The sequence below is a fragment of the Solea senegalensis genome, linkage group LG13 (genome assembly GCF_019176455.1).
Source record: "Solea senegalensis isolate Sse05_10M linkage group LG13, IFAPA_SoseM_1, whole genome shotgun sequence".
Classification (NCBI taxonomy): domain Eukaryota; kingdom Metazoa; phylum Chordata; class Actinopteri; order Pleuronectiformes; family Soleidae; genus Solea; species Solea senegalensis.
The window spans coordinates 9,983,039-9,999,519 of NC_058033.1; the positions used below are offsets into that span (position 1 = coordinate 9,983,039).

The 16,481-nt window shown below is 41.6% G+C and overlaps 1 protein-coding gene across 5 annotated transcripts in view; it reads left to right on the plus strand.

Moving 5' to 3' along the window:
• igsf9bb (immunoglobulin superfamily, member 9Bb) overlaps positions 1 to 16,481 on the plus strand; it is a 93,137-nt gene that overhangs the window by 54,903 nt on the left and 21,753 nt on the right. For 3 of the 5 annotated variants that reach the window (XM_044042662.1, XM_044042665.1, XM_044042667.1), the window contains exons 7-13: positions 4,601 to 4,746; positions 8,667 to 8,809; positions 9,571 to 9,711; positions 10,279 to 10,395; positions 10,755 to 10,905; positions 12,728 to 12,851; positions 14,640 to 14,815. In XM_044042662.1, the coding sequence (XP_043898597.1) occupies positions 4,601 to 4,746; positions 8,667 to 8,809; positions 9,571 to 9,711; positions 10,279 to 10,395; positions 10,755 to 10,905; positions 12,728 to 12,851; positions 14,640 to 14,815 (998 nt within the window). The remainder of the gene's footprint in view (positions 1 to 4,600; positions 4,747 to 8,666; positions 8,810 to 9,570; positions 9,712 to 10,278; positions 10,396 to 10,754; positions 10,906 to 12,727; positions 12,852 to 14,639; positions 14,816 to 16,481) is intronic. The other 2 variants (XM_044042663.1, XM_044042666.1) reach the window with 1 other exon arrangement.

Consider the following 16,481-nt stretch of genomic DNA (forward strand, 5'->3'; position numbering starts at 1 on the left):
ATGTATTTGCCAAGTTTAATCCGTGTATCAACAGACAGGAAAACACATGCATGCCTCCTCATCGTCTCTCGGGTCTGCAGCATCATCAGCTGCAGCGGTGAGGTTCAGTGACATTCTTTTAGAAACCACTGTAAATCCAGTTCCAGATCGTAACCTTTTAAATCCCCAACACTGAAACTTGATGGGGGGAGTGGCAACGTCTCACCGCATGTTGTTTTTATGTCTTGTGCTGAAACCACTGAGATCCTAATGTGCTGAAAGGCTGTGAGGCTTTATTTAATCACTGCTCTGCGACATGTGTCCTGACGCTGCCTTTGCTCCTCGCTGACGGGGGCCATGATTCAGCTGCAGAAGTGAAATCAAACATATGTGAATCCTCATGTGTGATTCAGACATTCAGCTGCTGTAAATAAGGCGCAGGATGGATTTGCTGCATGCGTGATGTACCTAACATGAGCTGAAGGTGGCTATGTTGTAACTGACACAGTGGTCACACAGAGTAACAATGACGGGATGTTCTTACTTTAACGTGATGTTACAGCTTAAGGAGAAAACATTGTTGTGTTTTATTGATTCATATTTATTTATTCCAGTGTGAAAAATCAGAAAAGAACATGAATAACTTATGAGTGGTAAACCTTGAAGGGTGAAGGTGAAGCTCAAGCTTATTTACACCTTCCCCTCTATATTTATGTAGTCTCTGAAAGTGAGTCCCACCAGATGCATATTTTAGGTGCTGGATAATTAATTTCTTAATGCTTATCAGCTTAGTCTTGTGGTATTTGACTGGAGAATGCAGTGTTTTGAGTTAACCGGTTATAAAAAGTATGTTTCCTAAAATTTAAATATAATTTCCAAAAGTTTGAAATGTTTCTCTTGCCTGCAGTGATGTTAATTATGAAATGTTTTGTGTCAGACCCGCGCTGTCAGGAGATGTCACACCTATAAACTCAACGCAGGGTTTCTGTCACAGTGTGTGTGTGTGTGTGTGTGTGTGTACTGGGCTGTGCAGCGCACTTTCAGTCCGCTCCATCAGACCCGAGGCAAACACTGTCACCGCTGTTCGCTGCAATAACTGATAACATTGTCAGCGCAAGTGTTGCTTTAAAGGAGTAACTTCAATGAACCGGCCATCCGTCATCTGTTGATATTGTTACAGATAAAAAAAGTACATTTATCTGCTTAGTAAATGATTGTAGGCCTTATTTTCCATCCTTCTTTTAACACATAAAACGTGTTTACACACATTTAATTTCAAACTGTGGTTTGTCACGTTTAAATATAAATTAATCTCTGTGACATTCAAACCGCTGCCGAATGAGTTCACACAATGACTCTGTGTGTTACTCACTATAGCAATTTCTTTTTGTTTGTTTTCAGCCTTCAAACACCAAGAAGTTTCCCATGAACAGTTTCAGAAGTGGATGTCACTGCTAAAAATAAACTTCTAAAATTTAAAACGTATGCGCCTCTAACAGCAGTATAGTGCTTTCAATCATAGCTGCTGCTGTTTCCTACTCCATGCAGCTCCAATTAAGTTTTCTGAATGTGGATGAGAAAAGCTACGTTAAAAGACAGATAACCAACACCTAAGTACAATGAAAACATCAGGTGACACCACTTGGACCACTGTTGTGTGTGTGTGCTTGTGTAAGAGCGGGTATGGACAGGGGAGGGAAAAAAAATGCAGAGTTATAGAGACTCAGAGATCCACTTTAATTCTTTGAACAGTGGCAGTCTCCATTTTTTTGTAATGATTGTACTGTCTGAGGCCTAAGTGGTGTAATTTGATGAAAGATTGCCTCTGCCAACAGATCTCTTAAACTTGACATCTGTTTTCTCCGCATGGTTCAGTTACAGAAACATTAGCAGCAAATCTGAATTTTTATTTTTTCTCTCAGTCCCCCAAAGTCACTTTATTTCAGTCGAGAAGCCACATTTGTGATTGTCTGGTGACAAATTACAAATGTTCTGCAGTTTTCAGTAAGCAGAGATACTGATTTGCATAACATATCGTGTTATGGAAAAGAAAGAATGATTACCCAAATGTTAGTCTTTGTTTTGGAGGGTGTCATTTTTCATTGCACATGTTCACATTATTGTGATGTGTAGTGGACAGCAGCGAGAGCTGAGCAAAAGAATGCAAAAAAAAAAATATCTGTTGCCTTGACTACTACGAGTGGCCGGTCACCAATCAGCAGGCCCAAATCTCCGGAGTGGCTCACAACTCATTCCAGCTCCCGCTCTCCAAATCAAAACATACGTCTGAAGTAGAAAGATGAAAACATCACCTTGTGATGTTGTGCAGTTACCACTCATATGTGAACTGCTGTACAGTAGGCAGAGCGATGTCTTCTGAAATACAGAGTGGCAGCTCTAACAGACAGTGTGCCATTTTGTTTTAGGATGTTTATACTTTTTTATTTGTAGTACTTTCCTAATCATTTCTGCTTAGATTTGTTTTTTCTTATATATCTTCTACTGCTTTCATTCTCCACATGATGGTTGCAGGGGACACTGGTGCAGTCGCAGCTGACATGAAAAGCGGGGTACACCCTGGACACGATTAGATTAAAAAACGATTATGGATGCGTCTCGATGCATCTTGAATTGATGCGTCTTGATGCACTTTGTCCATTTGGCTTTGGCTATTTTTAACAGCAGTGCATTTGTAATGAGAAACAAGAGTTTAACTCATTTCCGTTATCATTATCAAACTAAATGAAATGTGTAATGTGGAAAGTGGAAAGTTACGACTGCACTCCAAAGAAGTAACATCTTGAATCAACAATTCACATATTTAAGACCAAATGTAAACTGATTCGTGCTTTTATGTACAATATGTTTGACAACTCAGCATCATTAGCACCTTGTTTGGAGCACATGTGACATTCGTCTCCAGTCATCGGTGTGCAGTTATAGTGACGTACGATACGGTGGCAACAGATATACAAGCATCACATGTAATTTATATTCTACCGTCTTTCACCCGTGAGGCCGTGACTTCTGTTTAGTTGTTGAGTGTCACGATGGTCGTGTCAGTGAAATAGCGCCACTGTATCTCGGTGTGCTCCCCATAAAGTGTCCGGGTGATGGCGCTCTGCAGTTCAGCTTTTTTGCACCGTCTATTTTATGGTATTTAACATTTAAATAATCACAATTTGGACATTTGTGAATCGATTCAGAATCGTCCACGTCTGAATCGCGATGCATCTGAGAATCAGTGTTTTTCCCCACCCCTAATCCACTCTCACTCACACACCTACAGTCAATTTAGAGTCTCCAATTTCCCTTATCCCCAAATCTGCATGTTTTGGACTGTGGGAGGAAACCGGAGAAGCCAGAGAAAAACCACACACACACACAAGGAGGATACAACATTTTGAGCTGAAGTATCAGATCTTCAAATCCGAAGTTTGACCTTGTTTTCTGAAATGTAGCCCTCTATATCTTCAGCTGTAAAATAAATATACAGCATATAACAGCCTTCAGACATCAGAATGTATTTAGGTCCAGGCAAATCCCTGTAATTGTCTGGAGGTGGTGTGTGTGTGTTCAGTTGTGTACAGTATTTTAGTAAGCGTAGTCATTTAGAACCAGTAAAAATAAGGGAAAAAGCACCAAAAACATGTTGATGACTCAGTGGATCCTCTTTCATGCCCATCTGCACCTGCGCCTCAGTCCTTGCTCTCTGTGAATTTGGCGAGTGGGATGGAAGTGTGTAACTTAATGACTGAGTCTTACTCAAACTGCCAGAACCAGGCTCTGCAAGTTAAAGAGTCACGCTGAGCTGAGGTCGTTTATAACAACCTGGAAGTCATTAAGCAACATTTCATCACGGTGTGTCCGCTACAGTGACGGCACCTTGAGTGCAATCGACAACCACCTATGTTTACATCAACAACGTCAAATTTATACCTTATCAAAGCCTAGAAAATGTCTCACAAATATGCATACAGCTGATAAACTGAAAAAGTTCTTACAGGATTGTTCTCTAATTCTACTAAAAATGAGCATGGCACTAAAACCAAACATGATCCTCTCCCACATGCTGCATGAGCCACCAAGTCTGTAATCCCTGCACCTGGCAAAGACGTGATTTGTACTGGTATCACTAAATGGACCAACGACACACATGATTTGTGCCGCGCTGCTACATGACCGTAACTAATAAGCAGGGGGATATACATGTGCCTGTAAGTTTCAGCTGCTTTATAAGTCTGCAGACTCTGCAACCGACCGCTCTGCTCTGAATCATGAATCAAGCTCTGTGTGGAACATCATTTATGGGAGAGTCAATGCTACCTGTCCACTGGGATGTGAGCAAAAAAAAAGTAAAAAGAAAGAGCAAGAAACTGGCTGAATACCTGTCATCATCACCTTCTCAGGAGTATTACATCATGCAGCGGTGACAGTTTACAGGACATCGTTCATTATTAATCCATGAGATGACAAGAAAAAATGTGCTGAATTAAGAAGTTTCCAAAGTATGAACTTGTCGTTGTTACACGTTACGTGTGAACTTTATTTTGGAAAGACTGCAGGAATTTCACAGAACTTGACGCCAACACTAATGTTTCACTTGTTTTCATTTTCACAGCGACCTAAAGCGCAGAGTCAGTATTCTCATCGACGGTTCCCTGATCATCGCCCAAATCAAGCCAGAGGATGCTGGGAAATACACCTGTGCTCCGAGCAACAGCCTGGGTCAACCACCGACTGCCTCTGCCTACCTGACAGTGCAATGTGAGTGTGCTGTCTTTCTGTCTTCTAAAAGAGATAGTTAAGAGGAAAGAAACCTGACAGAAATAATATATCTGATCTGAGGGATTTTTACTCATATTTTCTTCTTCTTTTCCTCATTCAACACTTACTCACACAGAGCACTTGCACATCACGATAAAAGTATGTAAAATAAACAAGATATTTAAGTTAGTTGTTGTTGGAGTCTGTAACAATGCTGGGGTTTGCATCTAGATACACAACTTTCTGGTCAGCAGTTAAGGGTTAAACTTCAAGGAAAACTTAACTTACAATGATCATATCCCATAGTTACTTTGTCATATAAAATAAAAGTGTTATTGATGTCATTGTGTGTCTCAAAATGCTGTAAGGCTTTACAAATACAGTATTTATGCACTTTAACATCAGTAAGAAGTGTAAAAACATGACGATCGTTGTCAAGTTTTCCTTAAGTTTAACCCAAACTGCTGACAGGGCAGCCGTGAATCTTAGCGCCATGATTAACGACAGTCCCGGATATGAAGTGATTACTCTACAAACAGAGTCCGTCGTCAGTGTGTTCCTATCAGTCCGCGTTCAACTGTACGCTCGCTTTGAGTGTGTTTTATGGCAGTGATCCGCCTCTGCCGTCCTCCCCGGGATCTCAGATGATTGATTCAAATGCTCTCCAGTTAGTCAGCCCCCGACTGCTCCTGGCATCCTGGCACACATCAATCCACCATCTTCACTTTTTATGAAAGAGACGGGTTGCCTGATATATTACCAGGTATATACTGCCACTTATATTATCTATGGTCTATGGACGTGAACAGCGACGCTGCCTGCAAAAAAATGGTCCAACCTTGGTTGCGTTGACGTCAGCTACCGGAGCTTGTGTCTGCAGATAAGATTGTGTTTTCTATTTGAAAATATGAATTCAAGTGTGATAGTTGTACATGCATTTGGGGCTTTAAGGGTTTTAAAACAAATATGAGAAATACTATACAGTATATGTATAGTATATATAGTATACACATACAGTGTCACTCACACACACTTATATCTAGTCTTTTCCTCCCCTCTCACGAAACCACTCTCTCTCTCTCCCCATCAGTCTCTCCCAGCTGTGGAAACACGAGGCTTGATGAATTTGTCACAGATGGGCAGGAGCTGCACGACCAGCTCTGAGATTCCTGCCTTGTCAGCCGGTAACCGGCCACTGGCAGTAGTCAAGGCAACAGACATTTTGCATTCCCTCGGTCTCCTGCCTCCTTCAGCGGCTGTATATTAGCTTGTGCGGCGTGCGTGTGTGTGTGTGTGTGAGTGAGTAAGTCTTTGACAAGCACAGGCAGGCCATACCAGTGGTGAGGGGGAGGGAGACGTGAGAGAGAGAGGATTACATCATCGCTGTAAGAGCGGGGACTTTTCTCTGTCAGTCTGCAGAGGGCTCTCTCTGCTTTATCCTTCCCCTCGTACTCTTCCCTCCTCTCGACATCCACTGTTTCATGCCCTCTCATCCTGTTTTAAATTTATTCCTCTCTCTGCGTCCCTTCCCTATATTTCTCCCTCAAATCCTCGCCCATTGAATAAGTTCCCCCAGAAGCATTTTACAGGGGGGGGAACCGCCGCGCTGTGAGCGATAGCTTTGTCTGAGGACTATATTTAGAAACTTGGCTGATACTCTCGTCTGTGGTGCGAGTGGCACTGCTCCTCTGGGCTGTTTGTGGCAGAGCGCCGGCACACCGGCGGTTAGGACAGCAGATGTAGTTTTAAGTTGTTTCAGCAACAGCCAGGTCAATCGATATCTCTCCCTCTCCCTCCCTCTGTCTTTTTTTTTTCCAATCACTTCATCTCACCGTGTCACAAAATCAGTGTCTCACTCTCTCATTTCTCCTTTGTATTGTAAAATGATTACCTTCTGCTCAAGTCACCGCATTCACACTCGCACCACCTCACTCTCTCTCTCTCTCTCTCTCTCTCTCTCTCTCTTCCACCAGCACCTCTCAGCCTTACGTCATCCAGTCACATCTCTCTCTCGATCTCTCTCTCTCTCACCTGTCCTCTTTCCCACACTAATGCTCAGCCTCGCTCATCCTTCCTCTCTTGCTCCACTGATATCGTGCTCCACTGCTCCTCTCACTCTCATGCCCTTTTTTCCCCCCTTAATCATTCAGTGTCTGCTTTGAAGCTCTCCTCCTTGACCTCATTTAGGCTCCATGCTGTTCTCACCCCTCCTATTAAATTCAAGATTTAACAAGGAGAAGTTTTAGCCTCTGCTTTTTCCTCCTCTCAGCTGAATTCTTTATTCTCAGGTGGATGGATGGATGGACTTTCTCTCATGTGCCATGTTTGCCCAGAGGGTGCAGCTTGGCCGTGTCAAATTCCAATTATTTAAGACTTAAGGGAAAAAGGATGGACAGTAATGTGACGCAAAGACAATCCAAACAAAGAGTGGATGTGTTTAGCTTTATTTTGAGGGGACAAAGTTCAGGTGTGCAGTAATGTAATACTGTTTATAAATGAGAGTAGTTCATGTGGTTTGAATGTGAAAAACATCGACAGACATAATATTTATGACAAGGTCATACATGGAGACATATCTAAGGGAATTTTTTCTTTAAGGAAATTAAAAGCAACCCACTTTGAAATAAATATTTGGATTTTATGTAGTTCATACTTGAAAAAACCTGCCCGGCATAAATAAGTATGTGGAAAGAGAAAAAAGCATCCAAGTGGTATCATCTGGTGTTTCCATTGTACATAGGTGTTGGATATCTGTCTTTTAACATAGCATTAGTTGTCCACTGCATTCAGAAAACTTAATTGGAGCTGCATGGAGTAGGAAACAGCAGCAGCTGTGATTGGCAGCGCTTGACTTTTTTGTAGGGACGTATGCAGCCAGCTGTTCAAGGAGCACTTGAACAACACGTGGCTCTAGAGCCACTGGTTGCAGACCCCTGGTCTAATCCAAAGCTCTGCAATTTTAGTTGTGTTTTGTTTTATCTGCGTAAGATTTAATAGCTCTTTATTTTACCGACAGATGTGAAAATCAAAACTCAAAAAGTCACTAAAGTGTCATATTCCTTTAACCTTTGGAAACAATGTTGTGTAGGTGTTTCATTAGTGTGGATTCATTGCGGTACAGGAGTCCAACATTTCCATAACGTGAGTTGAAGCTGAAGTTGAAGATGCACCTTTAGTTAATAATATCTTTTGTATTCACAGGTTGCCTCTGATGTCACCTGAAACCATGTGCATGTAATAATTATCCACCTGCCGCCCGCACCAATTATTTTCTTCAATTTCGAGACGTGCACTTCTGCTCCTACTCCACCGGTGGATTATGTAAACACCAAATATTAGCTGCAGCCCGTGTGTCTCAGTCATACACCTTATTTCATTACTTGCAGGAAGTGAATTCAAATAGGTTTAAGGTTCCTTATAATATAAATTCAAAGTACATGCAACTTACCTTTTTTTTCTTTTAATACGTTTTATTTCACCACTCCTCTTTTGCGTGTTAGAGGATGGAGTGAAGGAAATGGAGTGAACAGTATGACATTAAAGAGAGTTTATCACAGAGTCATGAGAGCTGCTTGTAGAGACACTGGATCCTTGTTTAAATCTTGTTTGCTTTCCCAGGTGTGCTGTCATGTTCACTCCGCTTCCCATTTAGTTTCAGCTGAAAAATAAGCCTAATGTGCTGGGATGTGCTGTTCTTCTACAAGCACACACACACACACGAATGAATGCTGCTCTGAGACCAGCTGTGCGGCACATAAATCCATTTATCATTTTATGATGAGTCCACTTCCCATAAACTGTGTGGATTCCCAGACTTTACTAAACAGCTGTTATAAGCTCAAAGCACTGGACTTCCCCCTGCTGCGAAAAAAAACACCCCGTTATTTACCGTTCACGTTTCTCTGTGTGTTTTCCACCAGATCCTGCCCGTGTGGTAAACATGCCATCCGTCATCTATGTGGCCATCGGTTTGCCTGGCTTCATCCGCTGTCCTGTAGATGCCAACCCCGCGGTAACGCTGGTGAAGTGGAAGAAAGATGGCCTCCCTCTCCGGATAGATAAGGTGAGTCAAATGTGTATTTGTACTGCACATTTAACAGATGCAAAATCACAGAGTGCTTCACATTATAAGAAAAGACAAAACATTGAAAGTACACCTTTAACAGCTTAGCCTTTCTTGATTATTTTAACCACAAAAGGGCCAGAAAATGTAAGTGTTTTTGCCCATTTTTCCAAAATAACTCTCAATATCTGGCAGTTATTTCAATTAAATGCATATTAAATTTAAAATGAAAAAAAAAAAGGTTTTGTGCATAAACTCTGAAATATGAACAGTATAAAACATATTTAAAACAGCATTGTTTGAGTTTTTGTCTCAATGTCAGGCGAAAAAAGTACAGGTGGTGACAAAGACACTGATTTGCCGGCTTCCTGCAACAGTGTGAGTGAAATTACCGTAATAATCACATCGTAATTACATCGTACATCGTCTGCAATACACTTGGCATTCAAGGGTTAAAATCAGGTACAAAGATAAGTCAATTTCAGCAAGTAGAACTAAAATAAATAAAGTACTTAATTATAGAGTAAAAGTAATAAAAACAAAACACAACACATAACATATGGAGGTAAACCAGAAAAGCCAATGTTTAAGTAAAAAACATTTTAGTGTGGACTTTTTGTTTGGGTTTCAATGTTTTAAAAGCTTTTCATGAACTTAAAAATATGAATTACTTATGAGTTACTTAACTTATTAACAAGAGCAACTGATCACAATTTGCCACAATTACATCTCCTCACACACTCTGCAATCTACTTCTAAAGTACCCTGGTTGGAGCCAAACGGACGATGGAAGCATCCGTGTGACAGAGGTGACAGAAGACTCTCTCGGCACCTACTCCTGCATGCCTTACAATGCCCTGGGTTCCATGGGATGGTCCCCTCCTGCTCCCCTGGTGCTAAAGGTACGTGCATCGTCTCTGTGCATGACCTGGTTCACGTCTGCCCTGGCCCCTGAGAGATCGGATCACAAGGTGTGACCATTCACATCCAGCATTAAAATGCATCCCTGGATGTGTCTCCTGGGATCACGTTCTCCCATTTAATGCAGACACACACACACACATAAGCCTGAGCCTTTTAAGTTCTTGTGGATAAAACTATTGTCTGCCACCAATGCTCTCCGTCACTCGCTTCAGGTCTTCTTCAATAGAACGTCATGTCAATTTTGTAAGTTATTTTCCCATTTATAGGAATATGGATTGACAGCTTGCTCCATCCAGTCAACGTCTAGTTTCAAAAACAGACGTGGCACCGGTCAAATTGTGAATCTTTTGTCTTGCAACTGGGGGAGAGTATGTCCATCTTTTATGTAAAGTCTATGGTGGCACAGAATAGGCACCTGGGAAGAGGGGCATTGGATGTGTTTCAGACCTGTACTTGGCACCGTCCACAGCACACAGTCTCTGGTGCAATCGTCACCTTTTGATTCACTAACTCTGACCCTGTTTTGGCCGTTTTCCTCTGGGCAGGACCCTCCCAAATTCTCAGTGGTTCCTGGAGGGGAGTACAGGCAGGAGGTTGGGAGAGAACTAGTGATCCCCTGTGCGGCGGAGGGAGACCCTTTTCCCAACATCACGTGGCGGAAGGTAAGACACATTCATCCATCAGTGTTTCACATTGTTTTATGTTCAGTGCTCTGTTGAGAGGCTTAGTTTCTATATCTGTACCGGTACACATATAGAAACTCAAATGATAATTTCTCAAACTTGTTTGTGTCATTGTAAATTACATTTTAACGATGTCTGTAAAACATATTAGATTCTGTCATTTGTTTGCTTGCTTTTGACGACGATGCTTTTGACGACCATGCGATGAGTTATTGTTCTCAGTAACGATGATGAAATGTATCATTCATCATTCCGTGCAATGTGACGACGAGACTGACTGAGCCTTTTCTTCACAGTGATTTTATTGTCGCGTGTGCAAATACTGTGCTATTTCGCAGGTCGGGAAGCCCAGCAAAAGCAAGCACAATGTTCTGCCCCGTGGCAGCTTACAGTTCAAGTCACTCACAAAGGAGGACCACGGGGAGTGGGAGTGTGTCGCCACCAACGTTGCCACGAGCATCACTGCCAGCACGCACGTCCAAGTCATAGGTACCCGACATTTACATGCATGCACACGCACATACTGTATATACAGTATACCATAGAAGCTTGTATAAAAAAAGCAACTACGTGGGGACTCTCCTTATTGAGCCGACTAAGCTCCACCCCTCTAAACAGCTTGTGCCAAGTCTGTGCCGATCTGGTATTAACATCTCTCTTATGTACGAGTCAGTTCAAAAACCATTGTCCCCAGGGAGCAATTCAAGGGCTCATAGAGCAGTTATAAACACAACACTTAAACAGTTACGAAGAGCACAGAGAATAGCAACACACAGGTGCAAGATAAAGGTGCAAATTCAGGTAAGGTAAACAAAAGAATACACTCCCTCGCTCTCTTGCAAGGTTAATATATATTTTTTTTTTTAAATCCTGAATCTGTACGACTTCTTCTTGGGCTATAACTTACATCCCCAGAAAATATCATGTCGTGCTGACAAACACGGCCCAAAAACACAAACTCCACCACAACAGAGGTAATAAATAAATAAAGAGCTGAATGACAAAGAGAAGTACACTAAGTGTTGTGAGTGTGTGTAAATTATGCTCGGCGAGCTGTGACGATATGACACGGTGACGCACGGAGGCCGCACGTGCAAAGGTAACAAAGGGTCATGTATGAAACACTGGACACGCTTCTTCAAGACAGGACAAGGAAGGTCAGATGTTGTTTTGGAACGAGGGGCCAGCAGGAAATTAAATGCTCAACACCTTCTCAATTAAATTACAGGGAAGGTGTAGACTGAGTGTTAAAGACTCTGTCCTGTTCCATTACAGCTCCTTATCCCTCTTACTTCTACGAACAAGCCAGTAAATCAGCCTCTAAAGTTCTTTTAAAACCCAGTTCTCTGTTTGTTTGAAGTTGTAAAATACAACTTTTTTGCTCATTCTCATGTCAAAATCCATTCAAAGGTGTAATGGTGATAGAAAACTGACATAAACCGTGTTCTAAATGCTCCAGTCTGTTCTATTCTGCACTGCTGTCAGTATTTATTCTTATTTCATACTTTTTCTGGATGTGAGCCACTAAATATTTCCCGTTGCTTTGCTCAGGCACAGTCCCTGGTACAGTCCCTTTTGGTGGTTGACGGTCAAGGTCTTAGTGACCTCATGTTTTTACTAACGTGATACTGTACATTAAGAACACCTGTCATTTCAAATGCTTTATCTTAAAAACACCCTCAGAGAATTAATTCATGTTCACTTCAACTCAGGGATTCAAGGGATGAAATCGGTCAGTATTGGTATTGGTCAATACTGACCAATACTGGTCAAAATCACTGGACCGGATATCGGACAGATAAAAATGTAGAAACCGATACAATCCAAAAATCCTATACATGGCATGCTTCATTATGCACAGACTGCAAATATTTGAATAAAAATCAGCAAAACCATTTTAGCTGAGTCATTTGGGCTGTTTATTTCTACTTTTTGGGAGAAGAATATTTGAGAATTGTGTCTTTGAAAATGACTGTATCGGACTAGTATCTGTATTGGTAGATACTCAGTTTTTTGATATCGGTATCGGACACAAAAAGTGCTATCGTCCCATCCCCAGTTTAGATTTTGGTGGCCAACCACTGGGCGGCAATTCTCGTTTTCAAAATGACTTTCTGCAGATAAAGTCTCTATGCTTACTTTTTTTCTTTCCAGTAAACCAAGGGGTTGCTGGCTGCTGAAAAAAAAACAAAAACATTATGAGTCAAGCTCACAGTAAATTTTGTTGACAAGGAAAATGAATGTACTGTTTCACAGCAGGGCCATATAGTGACTAATGTGCCCTTTTAACTACATCTTTTCCTCCCTGCAGGCACAAGCCCCCACGCCCCCACCCATGTACATGTGGTGGCATCCTCCACCTGGGCCAATGTGTCCTGGGAGGCAGGCTATGATGGAGGCTTCCAACAGACATTCTCAGTCTGGTATGGCCATGTGTGAGTCATCCCAGCATGCTTTGCTTCCTGCTTCTTTTTTTTTTTTTATCCTTTCATCCAACACTTCCTCTGTGGATTTGTAAAGAGAAATGTCATTTCCATGGATGTGTTCAGAGCAGTTGTGCAAACATAGGGATGGAACCACACGGCGGTCCAGTGTGAGTGACTTTTCATCTCTTTATCTTGCACACATTTCTGGAGGAATGTTTAGAAACAGAGCTGCAACTAAACTGAACATGACCCAAAGCTCTGTCCTGCTGCTGCTGCTGCTGCTGCTGCTGCTGCTGCTGCTGCTTTGCTGCTGCTGACTCAATTTTAAATGAATTTTAAAATGTATTTCCTTACTTCGGATTTTAACCATGACTGACAAAGATTCATTTTGAACACACTAAAATTACTCCAATGTATTTTGGTAGATTTGTGAAAGGTTTGGTGGATATAAGCTTGGAAAGATGTATCACCCTCACAATGTATACATAGGCTGATGGGACGCTGCCATGCCATACAACTAAATGCGCAATAAATAGTTGCTGTCTTTAAATTGCTGCCAACTTCCGCATTTCTAGTCCAGGCGTGTTCAATTTAGAATCACCTGAAGACTCAGCTCTTATAGTAATCTCATTATCACGCATAAACGCATTCCATTTTATCACAATAGCGGCTGCCAATAAACACACGTTTCAGATTGTGTAAAAGTGTGTTTATTAGTCGGTTCTTTAGAACAGAGGTTAGGTGCAATATTTCCTCTCGTTGAAAGAATATTGTCTCATCTCCTTGAGTGTAGTTCACTCACACTCAATCGACAAAGGATGGCTCGATACCACTTTGTCCCATTACAGCTTAACTGGCTCCCACCAGAGGACTGTGTACAGTGGAGACTACAGCTGAGTTTTCAACACATTTCAGCCTACTCGTCACTTCGTTATGTTCCCGAAAAAAATAGTATCTGTTCTCATGTAAAAAAGTTAAATATATAAAGAAAAGAGGACATCATACTTGTTGTCATGCCCTCTTTGTACTAAATTAAGAGGCAACAGTGTAGAAGTGTCACTGCAGAACAGTAGTACTGCTCACAGTAATGAATAATCATTTTAGATGACACAGTCACTCAGACACTAACATGCTTGACCCTGTCGAGACCATTTTACCACAAACGGCTGATTGTATCGTCCTACGTGATGCAACTTGGCAAAACATCAGAAATGTGATCTTACACTCTGTGAAACTCTAACAGTACTGAAGGTGTGAGGTTCAGACTCATGTCCTCATACAGTGTGACATTATGTCGAAAGGGTCTAACACTGCAAACTTTCCTAATCCCCCAAATCTGAAACTGGAGAACCTTGCTGTTGTACATATTTCCATATATCACCTTTAAACGATCTTGAACAATCACTTCTTTAATTGTGTGGCATGATGCAGGTACACGCATGTTTCTGACATCCCAGCTTACGCTCATTTGAAATTAAGCCATGACGTTATTCCGTGCATTCATTATAGGCTATTTGCAGCTTTTACATGGCGCAGTAGATGAATGTAAGCCACCAGCAAACTGCAAGCTGAGCGCAGCATGTGCCTATCACCATCAAGAGAATGTGTGAAAATTGATGGGAGAAATTATATCACATCATCTAATGCCAGATCAGTGATGTAACAAGAACCGCTGTAAACGTTATGTAACACGTGCATTAACATTAAGGCCGTTTTTACCTGAATTGATTGATTTATTTGTCATTTCCTGTGTGTGTGTGTATGTGTGTGTGCCCACTCCTCCTGAATCCTGTGCAGGCTGAAGAGGGAACAGTTAGGTCCACACGACTGGTTGTCCATACCTGTGCCTGGAGGCCATGACTGGATGCTGGTACCGGGTTTGGAGCCGGAGACGACGTACCAGTTCAGTGTCCTGGCCCAAAACAAACTTGGCACAGGCCCGTTCAGCGAGGTTGTCACTGTGAACACACTAGGTGAGTACACGAAACTGCTGCCTGAATCTGCACAGAGAGATCCACTATTAACAGCCATTGAAGACAAGAAGGATGAGAAAGTCTGTAATTTGGAATAACTAAAGAAAACATACAGTACAGTATGAGACTCATTCTTATCCCTACTAAAGTGGCATCACCCTGATGTGGTTTTGAAAGAGAGTAAATTCTTGTGCTAAATTCTTATTATTCTAATTTTGCATCATATCAATACTTTCAACAAATCATTAAAGATCCACTTCCACGTTCCGGATAAGAATTGTGTGAAAGTAACAGAGGAGTAATTTTACCGGAAAAAAGGAGTCTTGTGCCCCTCTGGAAACTCCAAATAACATCAGACTAAATTATGCAGCTGCATCTCCAGGAGAGAGGAACACAGAGCACTGTGCAGACGTTCTCAATACTTAATGTTTGCAAAGGCCTCGTCAGAAAATAACAGCAGAAACAGGGTGTTCTCACGGAGGAGACAGCGAGTTATTAAATGTTCTTGTTCACTGTTAGTGAACACTTTCTGGGCATAATTAAAGATGCTTCATCTAAACCAGGGGCCCAAGAAAACTGGCCCAAACTGACCAAGCTTGAACAACAATAATACATTAATCTTAATCATATTTAATCATTTAAAAGTTTGTCTAGTGTTTTAATTAATATTGTCTACATGTTATTTTGATTCTATTTTTATTTCTGTATGTTGTTGTTGTTTACAGATGCATTTTACATCATAAATGTGTTGTTTTTGTTCTGAACTGTATATAAAAGCAAACACTTTTAGTTGGACTTTTGACCAGCCTAGAAGTTCACTGTCCCCCAGGTCTTTTTGAGTTTGAAGCCCATGATCTAAATAAAATCATACATTTGGGGGGCTAAAGACATTTCACGAAATCACTTATTAATACAGGCCAGTGTTTTCACACATTTATTTATTTACTCATTTATTTAAAGTTCAGGAGAATTGTTTTCTTTGGAAGTCAAACCTGAGGGTTTGCTCAGGAACACCCCAGCCCTTCTGCCCTGGGATTTGAACCAGCTGCCCTCTGGTCACATGGCCAAATTCCTTTCCTCTTATCCGCGGGGCTGCCCCATTAACCAGTGACAACAGTTAATGAACCAGTGACACTGTCCATGAAATGAACAGTCCACTTGTTAAACTGCTGCAGATCATTCATTCAGTCACGGGCGTCACATTACGACCACAGATAAGCCCGAGACGCCGACTACCTTTACTGGTGATTACCAGAAACCCTGATGTAAGAGCTCTGCTGTAAACGCTTTAAATGGCCTATAGGTGAATCATTAAGCATTACATCATTCCTTACAGCAGGCGAGGGGGAAGCTGCATTTATGAAGTGCAAATGAAGCTGTCACAGAATATTACTTGAAGATAAGTGATGCGCTGAGAATTTGGATAACTATCTGTAGTCACCTTGTGTGTCAGGCACAGCAGAAAGTAGAGGATGACACATTCGGCACAGAGGCTCCCTGTTGTCACTTTCTCTATTATTAATACAAAAAACTATTTTACAACTGAGTGTTCCACCATCTGCAAGTCAGATCACCTGACACCTTCTCTATGGCTGAGGTAATGTTACTCATACGTGGAGAGTGATATGTGGATAGAAAATCAGGAGAATTGGTTAACATTCAAGGA